At 41.9% G+C, this 15,788-nt stretch overlaps 1 protein-coding gene across 3 annotated transcripts in view; it reads right to left on the reverse strand.

The window, feature by feature from the left end:
* Positions 1-15,788, reverse strand: part of LOC137876601 (cell adhesion molecule DSCAML1-like) — a 52,304-nt gene that overhangs the window by 35,699 nt on the left and 817 nt on the right. For all 3 annotated transcript variants that reach the window (XM_068716327.1, XM_068716326.1, XM_068716328.1), the window contains exons 2-3: positions 6,288-6,608; positions 3,709-3,855 (exon numbers count right to left, since the gene is read on the reverse strand). In XM_068716327.1, the coding sequence (XP_068572428.1) occupies positions 3,709-3,855; positions 6,288-6,608 (468 nt within the window). The remainder of the gene's footprint in view (positions 1-3,708; positions 3,856-6,287; positions 6,609-15,788) is intronic.

Raw genomic sequence — 15,788 nt, forward strand, 5'->3', positions numbered from 1 at the left:
ATCTTCTGTGGACCACCATGTGGCCACAGCCATCTGCTGGTCCAGTCTCTATTCATCGAAGCCACTCATTAGCTTTCTGCTGGTTGGACCGACGTCCTCGATCTGCAAGCTGAACCCTCTCTGTGTCCCACTGTTGTTTTTATCCATAAACCCTCCATCTCTCTGTCCCCGTTCCAGCTCTCCTCCTTCAGATCACTGCTCAGACTAGCAGGCCTCCATTGTCTCAGAGGGTCACACACACGCGCACCCACACTCACACACACACACACACACACACACACACACACACACAAAGCTTAACTACAGGGATGGCATGGGACGGGGAAGTGAGAGGGAAATAGGTCAGTCTGCCTACACCCCTCCCCTCTTAAACCCTGTCACTGTCCTGGCTGGACAGGAAAGTGGGGCAGGAGAGGGGACACACACACACACATAAACACACACACAAACACATACACACACGCGCTCGCACGGCTCCAGATGGGTAACATGTGTGTTTGACAAAATGGAACCTGTTGGGGTTCAGAGGGCACGGCTGCATTGTGTTATGTCATCAACTCAACCTTCAGACCGGTATGTGATCGCACTACTGATCAGGGTCTGCGCATTGTGATTACTCAGTGCAAAGGCACAGGTAAGTAAAGATGAAGTAGATTCAGTCAAATTAACTTTTTTTTTTTTTTTTTATCTAAAAAAGACAGAGGGTGGTCTAATCACTTTTGTAATGTTACTTTGTATTCAGATGGTGGAAAATCAGAGAGGAGACACACAGGAAGGAACTGCAGTGAGATTTAGCATCAGGTCTGTGGCTCGGAAGGTGGATGACTCGAATGCATCAATACCTCTAATAGAAGTCTATTAAAACGTAGAAGAAATCAACACTTATGTATTTTCAAAATCTCCAGCACTAACCCTTCGTGCAGACACTTGCAGCTGGAAAATGGAACTATCCAATCCTTTTTCCTTTTTTTCTTTTGTGTTGCAATAATGCGACCAGCCAATCACAGCCCACCGGAGTATTGCTTTAGAAATTCAAAGAAAGTTCAGTGACGGTTGAATGCTTTGACTTGCTGTTTGCAGAGGATTTCAGCAGACAATGTCCCTCTTTATCCACACAATACCAGGCAACATCCCAGGCAGAGTATGTGTTACCACAGAGACAGCTAATGGGGATTTGAACAAAATAAAAGACATGCAAGCCAGTTGCGTGAATGTGATTGTTTGTCTATCTCTCTTTGCTGTATGATCATGTTTCCCATGCCTTCTGCACAGTGCATGCTGGGATCGGCCCAGGGACAGGAACAAGCATGTATGGAAAGTGATGGAATGAAAGCTTTTGATTAAAAAATGACAGGTGCATGTGTACACGACCATAACATGTATGGATTTACTCACTCGAAATCAACTGCAACTACTCTCGTTGTTTCTTAAGCAGAGAAATAGTGACAGGCCAGACAGGCAACCACCCACACACTCGCATGCAGAGAGCTCTCAGTCACAAAATCAATTTTAATTTTCACATCTTCATTAAACCTATCCAAAGAGTCCTTTGGTGGCCAAGAGAAAGAGTTTGACCGACGGTGTTAAAGTAACTCAAAAAGATGGTTAACTGTAGAGTTGGTTATCAGCATCAATAATGTTTCTCATTGGATTGTTTCTATAACCACATGTGTCTACTGTGTATTGATATTCACCGTATGTGTATGTGTGCATGTTTGCATAGTTGTTGTGCATCCACTTGAGAGTGCACTTACAATATTCAGATTGTGAACTGTTCTGCAGACGTGTCGTGTTTTAGAGGTTACACTGTGGATAAGTGACGCCTCTGATTGGCTGTAAGGATGATGAGGTCACTGTGTTGATTAGCAAGGAGGACGGGGTCAAGGTTGAACACGGCCGCATTGCGAGCGCTTGTTGTGTTAGTGTGTGCCGCTGTCGTAGGGAAATGAAAGTTCAGTGAGCAGCTCATCATGTTCAACATCTGATCGTCACACTCACTGCTCATCAGCTGACCTATATACCCCTAATTACACACAGCAGCATCATGACGGTACACACAGCAACACCCTATATGTAAGAAAAACATAGATACACACAGAGTTCTGGCACATCCAAACCACATCAGCTGTATTCACGTTTAGGAAATATAGAAAGTCATGTTGTCACTGTGAACAAAACATGATGGTATGTCTTAATGTAAAGAGCGACTGAATGGAGGTGAATGGAGAATCCCTCTTGATTTTAAAGTTTAAAGCATATTGAATAGAATAATATTGAAATTATTGGAGATTGAAAATTACATTTCAAAATCTCATTCAATGATCTAACAGAAACGTTTATACAAGAGAATGGCTCGTTGTGTATGTACAATATGTGCAATTGTTATGCATTTAAATAAAATAAAATGAGAAGTAGTGTGTGGAAAAATATTCAAACTGGATTTGTGTTTGCACCCAAAAGTGTTTGCACCCAAAAAGAAAATCAAATCTGGAGCATGGAATAATGCTGGAGCAGAAAGACACAAACAAATGATGTAATACATTTTAACAGGCATTTTTGGTAGTTCTGACAAAATGTGTTATTCCTTAATATTGCCGTTTTTCTGCCAGGATGGTTACTGAAGACAAAAAATGTAATACAAAGTACAGTAAAACACTGGAATACTGAAAGGAAGTCAAAGAATACACTGAAATTTCTTAAAGTAAACTACTGAAACCTGGGTGCATGTGTATGTGTGACACAGTGTCTGTGTGTTTTGCATACATATAATATAAAACACCATCTGCCAGGACCTGAGGCCGTTCTTGCCCTACTACCCTCCTTGCTTCTCTTCCTTTGGTTCATTTAGCTCCTCTACCTCTCATCCCTCTCTCCTACATTGTTATTGCAAGCATTTTAAATGGAGAAAAAATAATCAGACATACATCCAGAACATACATTGCACACAATATATAATCAGACAATAAAACACTCATAATGTATTCACAAACAGACAAAAAGACTGAACACTACATTTCTTTCTCTCTTGCACACACACACACACACACACACACACACACACACACACACACACACACACACACACACACACACACACACACAAATGAGGTTAATGAAGATGAATGTGGGGGCACAGTCCTATTGACATCCTATGTCTCTAATTGTGGCCCTGTTCGTCAAGGACGTGGTGGGAAGACAAGCAAAGAGAGGACGGGAATAGATCTGATGAGGAGAAACTGTGGAAAAGTCATGTGACTTGGAAGAGAGTCTGTCTAATGCCGTGTCAATCACAATTAAAGGCGAATCTGACATTAGGGTAAAATTTGTATGTGATGAGATGTAAAAACAGCGATAGCAGAGAAGGGTATGTCTGTGAAAAGAGGAGGAAGACGAAGGAGAGGGAGGGAGGAGATACTGAGCAGGCAGGGAGGAGGAGGAGGAGGAGGAGGACCAGATCAGTGATCCAGAACAGTGAGCAGACAGAAGACACGAGTTAAGAGTTCGGTCAAACATATAGCACAGTTGTGCATCAGCCGTCCTCACACACAAACAGACACACACACACACACACACACACACACACACACACACACACACACACACACACACACACACACACACACATAAAAGACAAAGACATACAATCCTATGAAATGAACCAACCTCCCCACCCCGGGATAATTCAGATTCACTCATGTGATGTCCTACCTGGTACGATGGATACCGTGTCTCTCTCCCAGGACACGACGCTGACGTACTCCTGCACGGCAGCGGGGATGAGGCACTTGAACACAGCTACGTTGCCCCGCATCGAGCGCTGGTCTGCCACCCGCACAGTGTAGGGCTCCCTGAAAACTACAAAAACGCACAAATCATATTGAAACAGCTGATATCTCAAGATTTAAAAAGGCAATATTATAACCTACCATTGAATAGTTCAGATGTGGTGAGCCATAATGGTGTAAATGTTGTTTTCAGGATTTCTTTTTTTTTAACATAAGAGTTATCATTTAAACGTATTATCACCACTTTAATATCTTCTATCATCTACCCAGAAGATGTGCTGACAATGGACGAACATGATGGCGATAACATCACAATGTGAGCCTCTTTGTTCGGAGAAGAAAACAATACTCTACTTGCGTGTACATCATCAAAAACAACACATTAACACAAAACGACCTTTCATCAATTATCACAGAACGGCACATTTACTCACTGGAAATTACTAGCCTACTCTTGTGTTGTTGGAACTCTTCTAATTCGGCCTCCCCTTTCACCATAACTGCTGCGAGCCGCCATTAAGCAGGATAATCGTGGAAATTGTTTTCTGCTTTTGCACAGAACTTCATAAGGACGCAGAAGAGTTAGCTGCACATTTCAAGTAAACTGAAGGGTTATTGCCTCAGTTTATGCAGGTTCATGGAATGAAACACTCTGGTGAATGAGCAGGGACTCATTAGCAAAATCACACGAAAGCTGGGACGTATCCTAAGGTTGCTAAGAAACTGGTTCGGAATCCCTTCCCTGGTAACAGACACGATGACAGCGTGCATACATTCCTGCTGCAGGAGCAAAACACATGCAAGTGCAAATTTGCATCTTCTTTGAACAGATGAGTAGAATTAAAAAAAAAAACCATCAATTAAGTTCCTCTATAATAAAAAATAATATGATATAAACCACCACTGAATCAGACACAATCGTCACAAGGCTGAACCTCAAGACAAAGCGTCTGCATCCTGTCTGGCCGTAACCTGTGCACCAGAGCTGGCCCGACAGAGGCCGCTGGCTGCAGGATGTTTGGTTCATGCTAATCCCTCATCTCCTGAGGCCAGGCTTTTGGGTCATGTGGGAATGAAGGCAGCAACCGGCTGGCATGCAGCTCAGGGTCCTGGCTCAAATCCTCAACTTGGCGCTAGTATTAGTATTAGAATGAATATGAGTATTAGTTCAGGTCAGTGTTGGGAGGCAGAATATGAAAACAGATGTTGACGGCAGGAGGGAAGGGGGACTGGCCTGAATGAATGATGGGAAGGAGGGGGGGGGACAATAGATGCAGTGTAACTAACATCCAGCTGTAGCCTTGTTCCAGCTGAGGTTTGATGTAACTGTTTGGTGAAGTATCTCATAGTTCTGGAGCTGCACGAACCCAAACCCCCAGATGCACTATTTTACTTTCGACAAGGTCTCGCTTATTAAAGTAGCCTCCCGCGGTCCAATCAATGGAAAGCACCAATTAGGTTTGTTAATGAGAGATAATTAAAGAAGTGTGCTGTGGCTATATTTAGTCTGGCACAAGAGGACAGTTTGAAGAACGAGGAAGCAGGGAGGAGAAGGAGGACAGAAAAGAGAATATGATGGCAACAGAGGCAGCTTTTGGTCAAAATGTCCAAAAATAGACTGCCTATAATATCTACTAGTTATTTATCAATGTATTCTTTATTCTACCCGAGGCTTGAAATAATTAATTTTCTTCTCTTTCCTTAACGAAAAAAGGCTAGAGATATGTACAATCAAATTATATATATATATAAAAAGTTTATAAATTAAAATCCCCTGTTTTAGGATAGCATACATAGCTGTATAAGATGGTGATAACATCACTGACACTGAACTGTATCTGCTTATCACTAGGTGATGAATTACTTTTCTCACCTTTGCTAAGCTTTAAAAAGCATTCCTGTGAAGTCCCTGGTGGCTTTAATTGTACTGACTTTTTAAGAAGTGAAGGACTGTCAATTAGGATGATCTGGTAATGTCATATAACCTATAGTCACACTTTTTCCTCCTCATCTGATCTGGTTCATATAAAAATCACGTTGGAGTTGCTACTTAACTCTAAAGACTCCAGGGGTTGTGTTTTGGATTTCATCTTTCCAGATGGTGCCATGCTGTAGATGCAGCTGAAGGGGTTATGTCGGTATAAAGTGCAGTGGTTCATCACCAGCTCAGTCAAATAGGTGTGAGCGAAGGCCGAGGCCTAGCGTAGTATGTGGTGCAGATGTTCTCTCTGTAGACTGTGTTCTAGGTCAATCTGTGTTCATGTCGAGATGGGCTATTTTAGGGCAGGTGATTCTGTGTGTGGGTAGGGCTTTTTGCAGCTGCCAATCACATCTGCTCTACTTTATGCCTTCACAACTGTCCCTTTTTGCTCCATTCCTCACTATGTTGTGTCTCACTTTGGCCTTTTGATCCATAACCCCCCTTGTTTCATTTCAATCTTTCAAATCTGTGTGTCTTTACTCTCAGGCCAGTTCCCCTTCCTGACTGTGGTTCCAACTCACCAGCTTTGATGCGGATGTTGGGGCTGCGGATCTTGCCGGCTTGGTTTTCGGCAGTGCAGAAGTAGTCGTTGTCGTGGATGTAGCTGTTGTAGGCTGAGGGCGAGAAGGGGTACAGTTGCAGGGTGCCATTGGCGTGCACATGCCGGATGTGGGGCACGTCGTAGATGTCGTCGCCGGTGGCCAGGTACCAGCGCAGTATGGCACTGGGGGTGCCCCCTGCTGGACAGGGCAGGGACACCCCCACCGAGCTGGAGTAGGTTACCTTCTGCAGGGAGGCATTCACAAAGTACAGCCTGGTGGAGCCCACATCCTCACTGTGTACTGCAAGGGACAAACAGACAACACAGCATCACTTATCAGGCCAGGGTGGAGGTGAGAGGTCAACAATGAGCACCTGTTATGCTATACAGTGGGTAAACACTCAAATAAGAGCTAACAGGATTTCCACCGCAACTGATGTAAAGCAATCGGCATTACTTTAATGGACAATAAAATGGACAGAGAGGAAATGTCCTTCAAATGTGTTGCAAAGTAATCATAACAAATATATATCAAATGTCCAGCTGCAAACATCAGTCATGTGATTCAGAAAGCCAGGGATTTGGGCTAAAGCCTGTGATGATTTAGATGGATCGGAGGGAGGAGGAGCCTGTTACCTCCGTACAGTGGACATGTACACAAACAAAGACGGAGAGAAAGGGAACTCGATGATAGGTTATGTGATTGGAATTTCTATGCCAGACGCAAAGATTTAAGTCTATTTAATCTCCTTATATATTTAACATACACACATACACGCATGCACACACATACACACACACACACACACACACACACACACACACACACACACACACACACACACACACACACACACACACACATATACAGGAATGTTCTTCATTGGCACTCAGATTAAACACATACAGCTCTAGCAGAGAAAGGAGAGTGAGAAGGGGAAAGTAAGTGGGGGGAAGTCTCTTAAATTTGGGGTCATAATGGGAAAGATTAGAAGATAAAGAGTGTGGGGGACACTGCAGACGGACAGATGTGGACTTTAACCACCGCTGCTGCTAAATGATATATATCATCTAACACACATCACCCCACTACATGTTCACCCTGTTAGTTCAGTTCAGCACAGAAAGTCTGTTAAGCATCCAGGAAGATACTAGAAGATTTTGATCCAAATTGGATGAAATTACCAGTCAGCATACAAGTGGTTATTGTTTAAACCATGACTGTTTTTTGTTTTTACAAAATTTAACTAATGTACTTTTAATTCTCGCCTGTGAAATTATGCTTATTGAAATTGAAATTGGAATTTTTAAAACAATGTCATTAATTATTACAATTTTTTGTAAAATCTACAAGTTTGAATGTATTGATATTTGATGTTGATTGATTTAACTAAATGATTAATTTGAAATTATTTATTAGTTATCACTGACATTTAATAATGTCGCAAAATCTTACTTTAGACAATCACATCAGGGTTTTTTTTGTAAAACAATCTTTGTGCTTTTATACTTAATCCTTAATAATGATCATTTGTTAATTTCATGAACTGTTTGTGGTGTGATTACAAAACAGGTCAGATGTTTTCTTTTTTACTGGAAACAGCTTGTAAAAACTTTGCGAAGAGAACAGTTGAAGGTCTGGGACTCAAATATATTAAAAATATGTCAATTATTTCACAGTTCAGCACAAAATGTGACAGAAATATCATGAAAAATAGAACTAGAGATGTGACTACAAAAGGGATAACACACAATATGTATTTATGATGTAAACTGACACTTATGATTATCATTCCTTTTTTTATGAATTGATTCATAATTTTAGGCAAGAAAATGTCAGAACATAGTGAAAAATGCCCAACAGCTCAAGTTGATGCCATCAAACTGCTTGTTTTGTCTCACCAACACTTGCAAATATATTAAATTTATTATCGTGTAATATGAAAAAAAGCAGCAAATGCTCACGACTGAGAGACTACAACTACAGAATTTTTTTTCCCCTGATTAGCAAAATATGTGGCCGTTATATTTCTGAGGATTCACTTATTGCATAATTGATTAATTGTTTTGTTTTTTTAAATCAAAAAGGTTTTGAGTATCCTGTGATCCATCTATTTCCCACCTTCGTAATAACACCCACAGCTGCTCCCTGCCCTCGGGCTACAAGAACATGATTATGGTCTGTGGCAGAGGTACAGATATCTTCAATGTCTGCAGACAGAAGTTTCAATTCTTAGATTGATAATTACATTATTTCTCATTATCAACTACCTCTTTAATCTGGTTATTATGCTGCATCAGCTAAATGATGGTCTTGAACTAGGAGCTTTGTCACATCATTTTGTAATACTCATTAAATCATGCTGTAAGGTTGAGAGAACATTATAAGAGAGAAATATTCCTGTTGTTCACACTGTTCTTAGGTTTTTCACAGGTACACAGAGCACAATACCCAAAATAGGCCTAGTTGTGACAGTCAAAACCATCTGTGTGAACAGGGACTGTTAAGTTTGTGATATTGATGCAGAGAATCACAAAGTCCATCAGACATGACCTTCTGGAACACTAAAATCAAACACAAGCAATAACAAGTGAGCGCAAATAACATATCTGATCATCAAAATATTAAGACTTAGTTCAATCCTTGTCTTTGATGAAGCGTGGCTTTAAGCTATGTGTGATGTACACAGAAAACATTAACAGAATAAATCACCACCGTCAACAGTGTCACTGCTGAGTGGCACTAAGCTCAGTGCAACAGATCAAAGAAAGATGCAGCAATCGCATCCATCCAGGAAGGTTCCTTAATAACTCCAGCTTCCCTTCAAAGAAGTGCTACAATCCCTAGTAGACTACAGATTGATAAAGCAGGACAGAATGTTACAGATGGTATATGAAAATGTGTCTGGCAGTCCAGTGGTGGGCTGCAAAAACCAGGTCAGACTCCCTCCCCTCTGCAGATTACTGATAATGGCCCCTGAGCATAAAGCCCATATTAAAGATTGCAATATCTATAATCTCCCAATGGGGGGACAGGACTAAAGTGGAGGAGTGAGGGGGTCACCCTGAGAGCTGGGGGAGGCTGGGCAGCAGGAGAACCTCTCATACAGTAGATTATATGGCCTTGGGGGCACGGCCACTGGGGGGCTGGGGAGCAATGGGACTGATGGAGCGGGAAGTGGAATAGAAAGGGGATCAGAGCAACTCCCACCATTCAGAGTCAGTCAAAACCAGGCAAACCACACATGAACTTTACACACACACACACACACACACACACACACACACACACAAACATACACACTCCAAAAGCAGCTCTGAGTGCTCAGTCACACTGGGAGGAGACAGAGCGGGTTGCCATGGTGGCCCTGGCACTTGAAAGCTGTGACTGAATAAAAAAAACAATGCAACAATTTAACTGAACAACAGTGACCCTCTGAACAATCTAAATTTAGAAACTTAAAGTCACCAAAACCCAAATTCTGTCACAGTGTCTCAAATATTTGCAGGTCGCAAAAACAGCTGCTAAAAATGAGCAAGTAGTCATTTACAGAAGGTGTGTAAATCAATTGTGTAAATGCCTGAGCCCCCAGAATTGGGCAGGCCGGTCCGCTATAGGATGGAAAACTGGTGTCTGGTTAGGTGGTGTGGTCAGGCATATCACACTGGCACAGTTCTGGTTTGTGCCAGACTGGCGGACTTTCCAGTTCATTTTAAACCAACAGACATTACATATCACCTGCGTCAACCTGTACAAACGGCTTGAGTGGCAAGAAAACAAAAATGCCACATGCAGCAACAGTGAGGTTAACGAAGGAGATTGCATGCAAGTATTGAAATGTCAATGTCAAGGATGAAATTCAAGTTGGGCCAGTGGCACTGGTGCCACTCACCATAACAACGCACAGCTTCTCAAATTGAGCCATTATGACCACAAGAGCATGAGAAGATGGAACTAAGCCCCTGATGTAAGAGCTCAGATACGTTTTAACCAATGAACGGATACATTAAATGTAAGGTGCTCAAAATGGAATTCAGAGCCTCCACACGGCTCTCAACATGGAGAAAGAAACAGCCCTTATGACAAAAACAAGGGCAACATTGCTGACAGAGCTAACAACTTTACATGAGGAGGTATCGGAGGGGGCGCGCTATGCTTCAGCAAAGATGCCGTGGGTCTTGAAGGCGTTATCAGCGGTAACTTGCCATGTGAGCACAGTGCACTGTTTAGCGTGACCGCATGCGTGACCGGCCGACTTAGACATGAAGAGTAAGATTGGTTAAGGTTAGAACAGGGTAAGCCAATCATTGGCAAAATATGGCGGGTCATACCATTGCTAATATCCCGTCCCGGCTATTTATACATAGCACAGAGAAACTCAGATTACAACACAGAGAGGGAGGACAACTTCATTCTTTGCCCAGGTAGCTATTACTCCACTTGGCCTATATCATGATAATATATATAAATAAAACCTTTGACATAAACTCAAGCCCTAATAGATGGTCATGCCATCTTACCAACATTGAACACTTTTTTGTTTTGTTTTTGTTTTGTTTTTAAGCATATTGAAGTCTAATTACCACCAGTCAATTAAAAAGAACGATTCTTGATAGGATCTTAAGGGTAATGGGTATATGTTGATTACAGTCTTGACAGTGAAACACCACGAAAAGCATTATAGTTAACATCTTGTCCAACCAGCATGCTCCCAGACTAACTTACAACCAGGCACTACAGTGGATACACAGCAGGTTGTGGTTAGAATTTAAACCTAAAAACAGTCTCTGCATTGTTATCCATGTCTTAAGTTTCATCAGGTTGCATTCCCACAGGTGCGGCAACCAACAATTTGCTATGTAAAGATACAGTGGAGACACGTCTACCTGAGCAGAGAATGAAGTCGTTCTGTCTCTGTGGGTGTTGTTAGCTTCTCCCTGTTTTGATGACACAGCCGCGCAAGCCTTTTAGTGCATGTTAGTGCACGTGAGCTTGCCCCGCTGACATTTAGCTCACTTATTTGGTGGTTACAGCTGATAAAGCCATCTACAGGGCTGTAAATCACAATTTATTTTCATTATTGATTAATTTGTCAATTTTATTTAAATGACGTGATCAGTCATTTAGACATTAAAACATCACAAAATCATAAAATAAGGGCAATCACAAGTTCCCTGAATCCCAGGTGAGGTCTTCATGTGTCTTGTTTGATCCAACCAAGAATTCAAAACCCCCAAAAATGCTTCACTGATAGAAAACAGAGAACATTTGCAAATCCTCCTATGAAAAGAAGCTGGAATCAGAGAGTGTAGTGCTGAAACGCTTAATCAATTGTCAAAATAGTTTGCGATGAATTTTCTGATGACTGACCTAATAGAAATACAATGAAACCTGCAAGTGGACTTTAACAATTTGAGACAACTGTATCCTCACATGCACCATGTGCCCTGATAGCAGCATTGACCAAAGCTCTAGGGGTTCCTGTGTTCTTGATGTTGCTGCTGCAGATCACCTGCATCCAGGAGGCTTCATCAGCCTCGTTCAGACACGGCACCAGAGAGAAAACCAGCCTCACCTAGAAGTGCTGGAGCACTGACGGCACTGCTGGAGCTAAAGCTTAGGCTGTCAGAGTTGCAGCCACTATTTTATACATCCTGCCAGAGAGCCATGCATGAATATGTATGTCACAGAGGCAGAAGTCATAACCTATGCAAGGTTTCATCATGCATAATGCAGCTGATCTACGCCTCTCTAGGATGTGAGTGTGCATAGAAGTGTACATACACACACACACACACACACACACACACACACACAAACACAAAACTGTATTGTGATGAGGAGGTAAACAAACCCCCGAACCCCTAATGTTTCACATACACCTAGAGCTCCCTGAGCCCAACCTGAGGTATAACACCTCCACATGTTCTTCCTCTTCTTGGCTCATCTATCTCCATCTTTCCAATCCTTTCTCGTGGTAAAAACACGTTCCCAGCATTTCTCTACAGGATTTTGTGAATGGATCGTGGTAAAGGTCAAGAGTATAGGATTCAACTGAATCGTGCACATCAGCCAAGTGAACTGTCAAAAAAACCTCTGCCTTCTCTCCTCGAGCGCTTGCTATTTTAGAAATATCTTCATTTCCACCATGTCTCCTGTGTTCAGTCTCCTCTTGTCCTGCCACCTCTCTTTCACTCAGCCTTCAGGTGTTTTTGGGACAGAAAGTTGCAAGTGGTGTGTTTTCGATAAGACGATTGAAACTGTGCGTGGAAACATACAGCAGCAGATGAGGGAGTGGGAGGAGTCACAATTTAAGAAGGGGTGTGAATTGAATATTGGTGGGATGCAGGGGGATGAAGGAAGGTGTAAGTTTATGGATAATCCTCAGGGGGTCTGGAATAAGTAGGTGGTTGATGGGTGGAAAAGTAGGGGGGGTGGGAGGTTGCTGGGGTTACATCTACTCAAGGAAGGGGTCTCAGTGCTCCCCACCTACTGTCTTTCTGTACACCCTGTCCCCAACAATCTGTTCTCCAACCCCACCAACACCACCCCTAACCCCCCCCCCCCCCCCGCCTGTGCTGTGTCAGTAAAAAAAAAAAAAAGTGTGCTACTTCAGCAGTCCCCTGGGACCTGCTCCCCCTCACATCAAAGCAGCCAGTTTCTCTCTTAATGTGAATATCAAATCTGTGGATCACAAGTCCCAGCACAGTCTGCATAAACTGCCCCTCCCCCAACCTTTAATTCTGCCTAGTGATGAGGGAGAGAGAGGGAGGGGAGTTACTGCGAGAGGAAGCGATGGAGGGAGGGAGAGATGGAGAGATAGAGATAGAGAGAGAGAGATCCAACAAAAACAACTACTTGCTTCATAGATTTGACATTTGCTGAACGCACCCTCCTTCTGAAAATGTGCAGCCCCAGCATCCAATAAAATTTGGAGGAGGTCTGGCTCAATTTAGCAGTTCTAGCAGTGGGAGAAAAACATGTCTTACTGTAGACGGCGTTCATTTGCATCTTTTTTTTGTTGTTGTTATTTTAAATGATTAGTACTTATTCATAATCTCGTTTCAGGACGAATGGGAGAGCAGGGATGCCGGTGACAGAGCTGTGACATCCTTTTGGTGAGCTGGGAAGTGCGATGAGCTCCGTTCCTCTGCTGACAGTCTTACCAGCACACTTTGTCCACCATTAGGCAACAACATTGATTGGTTTTGTCTTTGTTGATTTGTAAAGAATAATTAACATTTGTCTTGTATATTGCATTTAACTGCCGGTCCTTTGAGTGAAAAGTGTAGAAGATGTCAAGTTGTTTGATCAATCATCAGACATTGATATTTTGTATTTTCATAAAAAGGCCAGCATTAGTCAGTTCATAAGAGATTTAATATTATTGTTGAAGCACAGTACCCTCATTGTGAATGAAAAGAATCAGAATCATGAATCATAAAGCCTGAAAGGACCAAATTACAGCAAAAGCCACACTGACTGCTTGGTATTTAACCTTCTTTAAGATGGGTGTTTTCGTCAAATTAAATAATGCCGGATTTGAGCTGGTAAAAAGATATAGGCCTGTGCCCCGCCTGAGTAATGATTGGCACCCCTGTGGACCACACAGCTCTGTCATTGAGTGGTGCCTATAGCTCAGATTGCAGCTTTAATTGTGCAGCCTTGCAAAGACAGCACAGGGAATTGGACTGGGGAGGAAAGGAGGGGGTTATTTTTGCATATTTCTATTTGTGGAGGGTGAGCAGTGGAGAGGGACAAGAATGTGCCAGGGGGAGGGATCACCGTATTGCTTTAAATTAAAATTCAAGTTATATCGTTTGAATATTACACAAATCTATTTGTTCATTTCATTTTGTTCAAATTCATGCTCAGAATGGGCCTACAGCAGGCCTGTATGTTAACATGGATTTTATTTTCTGCTATTTAATCCACAATTACTGTAAATTCAATATGTGAATTTGATTTAAAATGAAAGAAGAAAACACAGGTTTTTGTTTGGACATGACTAATTAAAAATCATATTAAAATCCTTTAATCAGATATTATATCTTAAATTGCTGCAGAAAAATTAGAAGGATTGTGCTCTAATTGGTTATTGGTTATTAACTGTTATTACCCTTCAAGCATTTTTTTTCAAAGATCCGTTAATAACCCTCCTAGACCTGAGTGTATCTGACATAATAGCAACATTTATTTAATCAAAAGTCTTGTGTGAAAATTTAAATATATTTTAAGAATCTTGTAAATAAATAAATGTTTGATCTTCCAATTTAACTTCTGCAGAAATAACATCTAAGAAGTGTCCAACATTTAAAACAACAAAACCAAGAGGGGTGTCCCCGTCACTTCTCCTCCGCGCGCTTGCCAACACACACACACACACACACACACACACACACACACACACACACACACACACACACACGCACACACACACACACACACACACACACACACACACACACACACAAAAACACGAGCCATGATGCACGCGCTGGCACACGCGCGAGCACGACGGCGGGGTCCAGGTGCGCTATTAGTGAGGAACATGACCGGGCAAGTCTATAATTTGCACCCACGCCCCTGGACTTTCTCATTTGGTGAAATAAATTTGCGCATTTTAACAAGATTCTGCAAAACCCAGAGAAGCTCTGAAATCATAGCTTTCCAGTTGAATAATTGCTTTAAATCATTAGCAAATATTTGGAAACTCAGTGAATTTAAGAGAGTTGAGGAAAACTACAAGGACAACAAACACAGGCAGCAATGTGACTAACTGCTAATTGACATTCGCCGATATTTAAAAAAAGAGGCTTATTCAATGTGTGCGAAAATGCCAGAACTTAAAATGGCCTATTTTAATCATCTCGTTTGCATCGAGAACAGCCATATTCCTCCTTCCAGCCAATCCACCATGCCCGAGACTTTTTTGCTAAGTAAATGCCCACCCTCTCAGGCCCTGTGCTATAAGGACAAACAATATGTAAACATGACTCCAAACAGGCAGGCTACACAAAGCCCTGGAAAATGCTCTCACATAGAGATAGTGTTGAATTCCTGTTATTTTCGACGCAGATTTATTCAGGATTATTATAATGCACTGTAATAGCAGAAGATCAACTTTGCAGTAGGGTCGGGGATTTACTGCATATACTGAACAAGAAGGAATCCATTTAAACAAGCAACCCGCCTTCTTTATTTATAAACACAATTAAACAAAGGAGAAATTGCGGAGACCAAATGATTTAAATAAGGAGGACGAATCTGAATGCGCCAATTAAGGCCTTCATGTGGGAGTAGATCTATTAAACTATTAAGGCCGTTGTGGAGAAAAAGAGGTGGCCGCTTTTTCCCAATCCAATTTAAAATGGAAACAATTTGTCATCACATAGACAACGAATTAAAACCCTAAAAATCTCATTCTAAATAAAAAAGAGAATCTCTTTGGAATGAAGCGCTTGTGCCAAATATAGTCCA

This window comes from Cebidichthys violaceus, unplaced genomic scaffold (genome assembly GCF_023349555.1).
Source record: "Cebidichthys violaceus isolate CVI_PGR_0920_01 unplaced genomic scaffold, fCebVio1.0.p SCAF_20, whole genome shotgun sequence".
Classification (NCBI taxonomy): Eukaryota; Metazoa; Chordata; class Actinopteri; order Perciformes; family Stichaeidae; genus Cebidichthys; species Cebidichthys violaceus.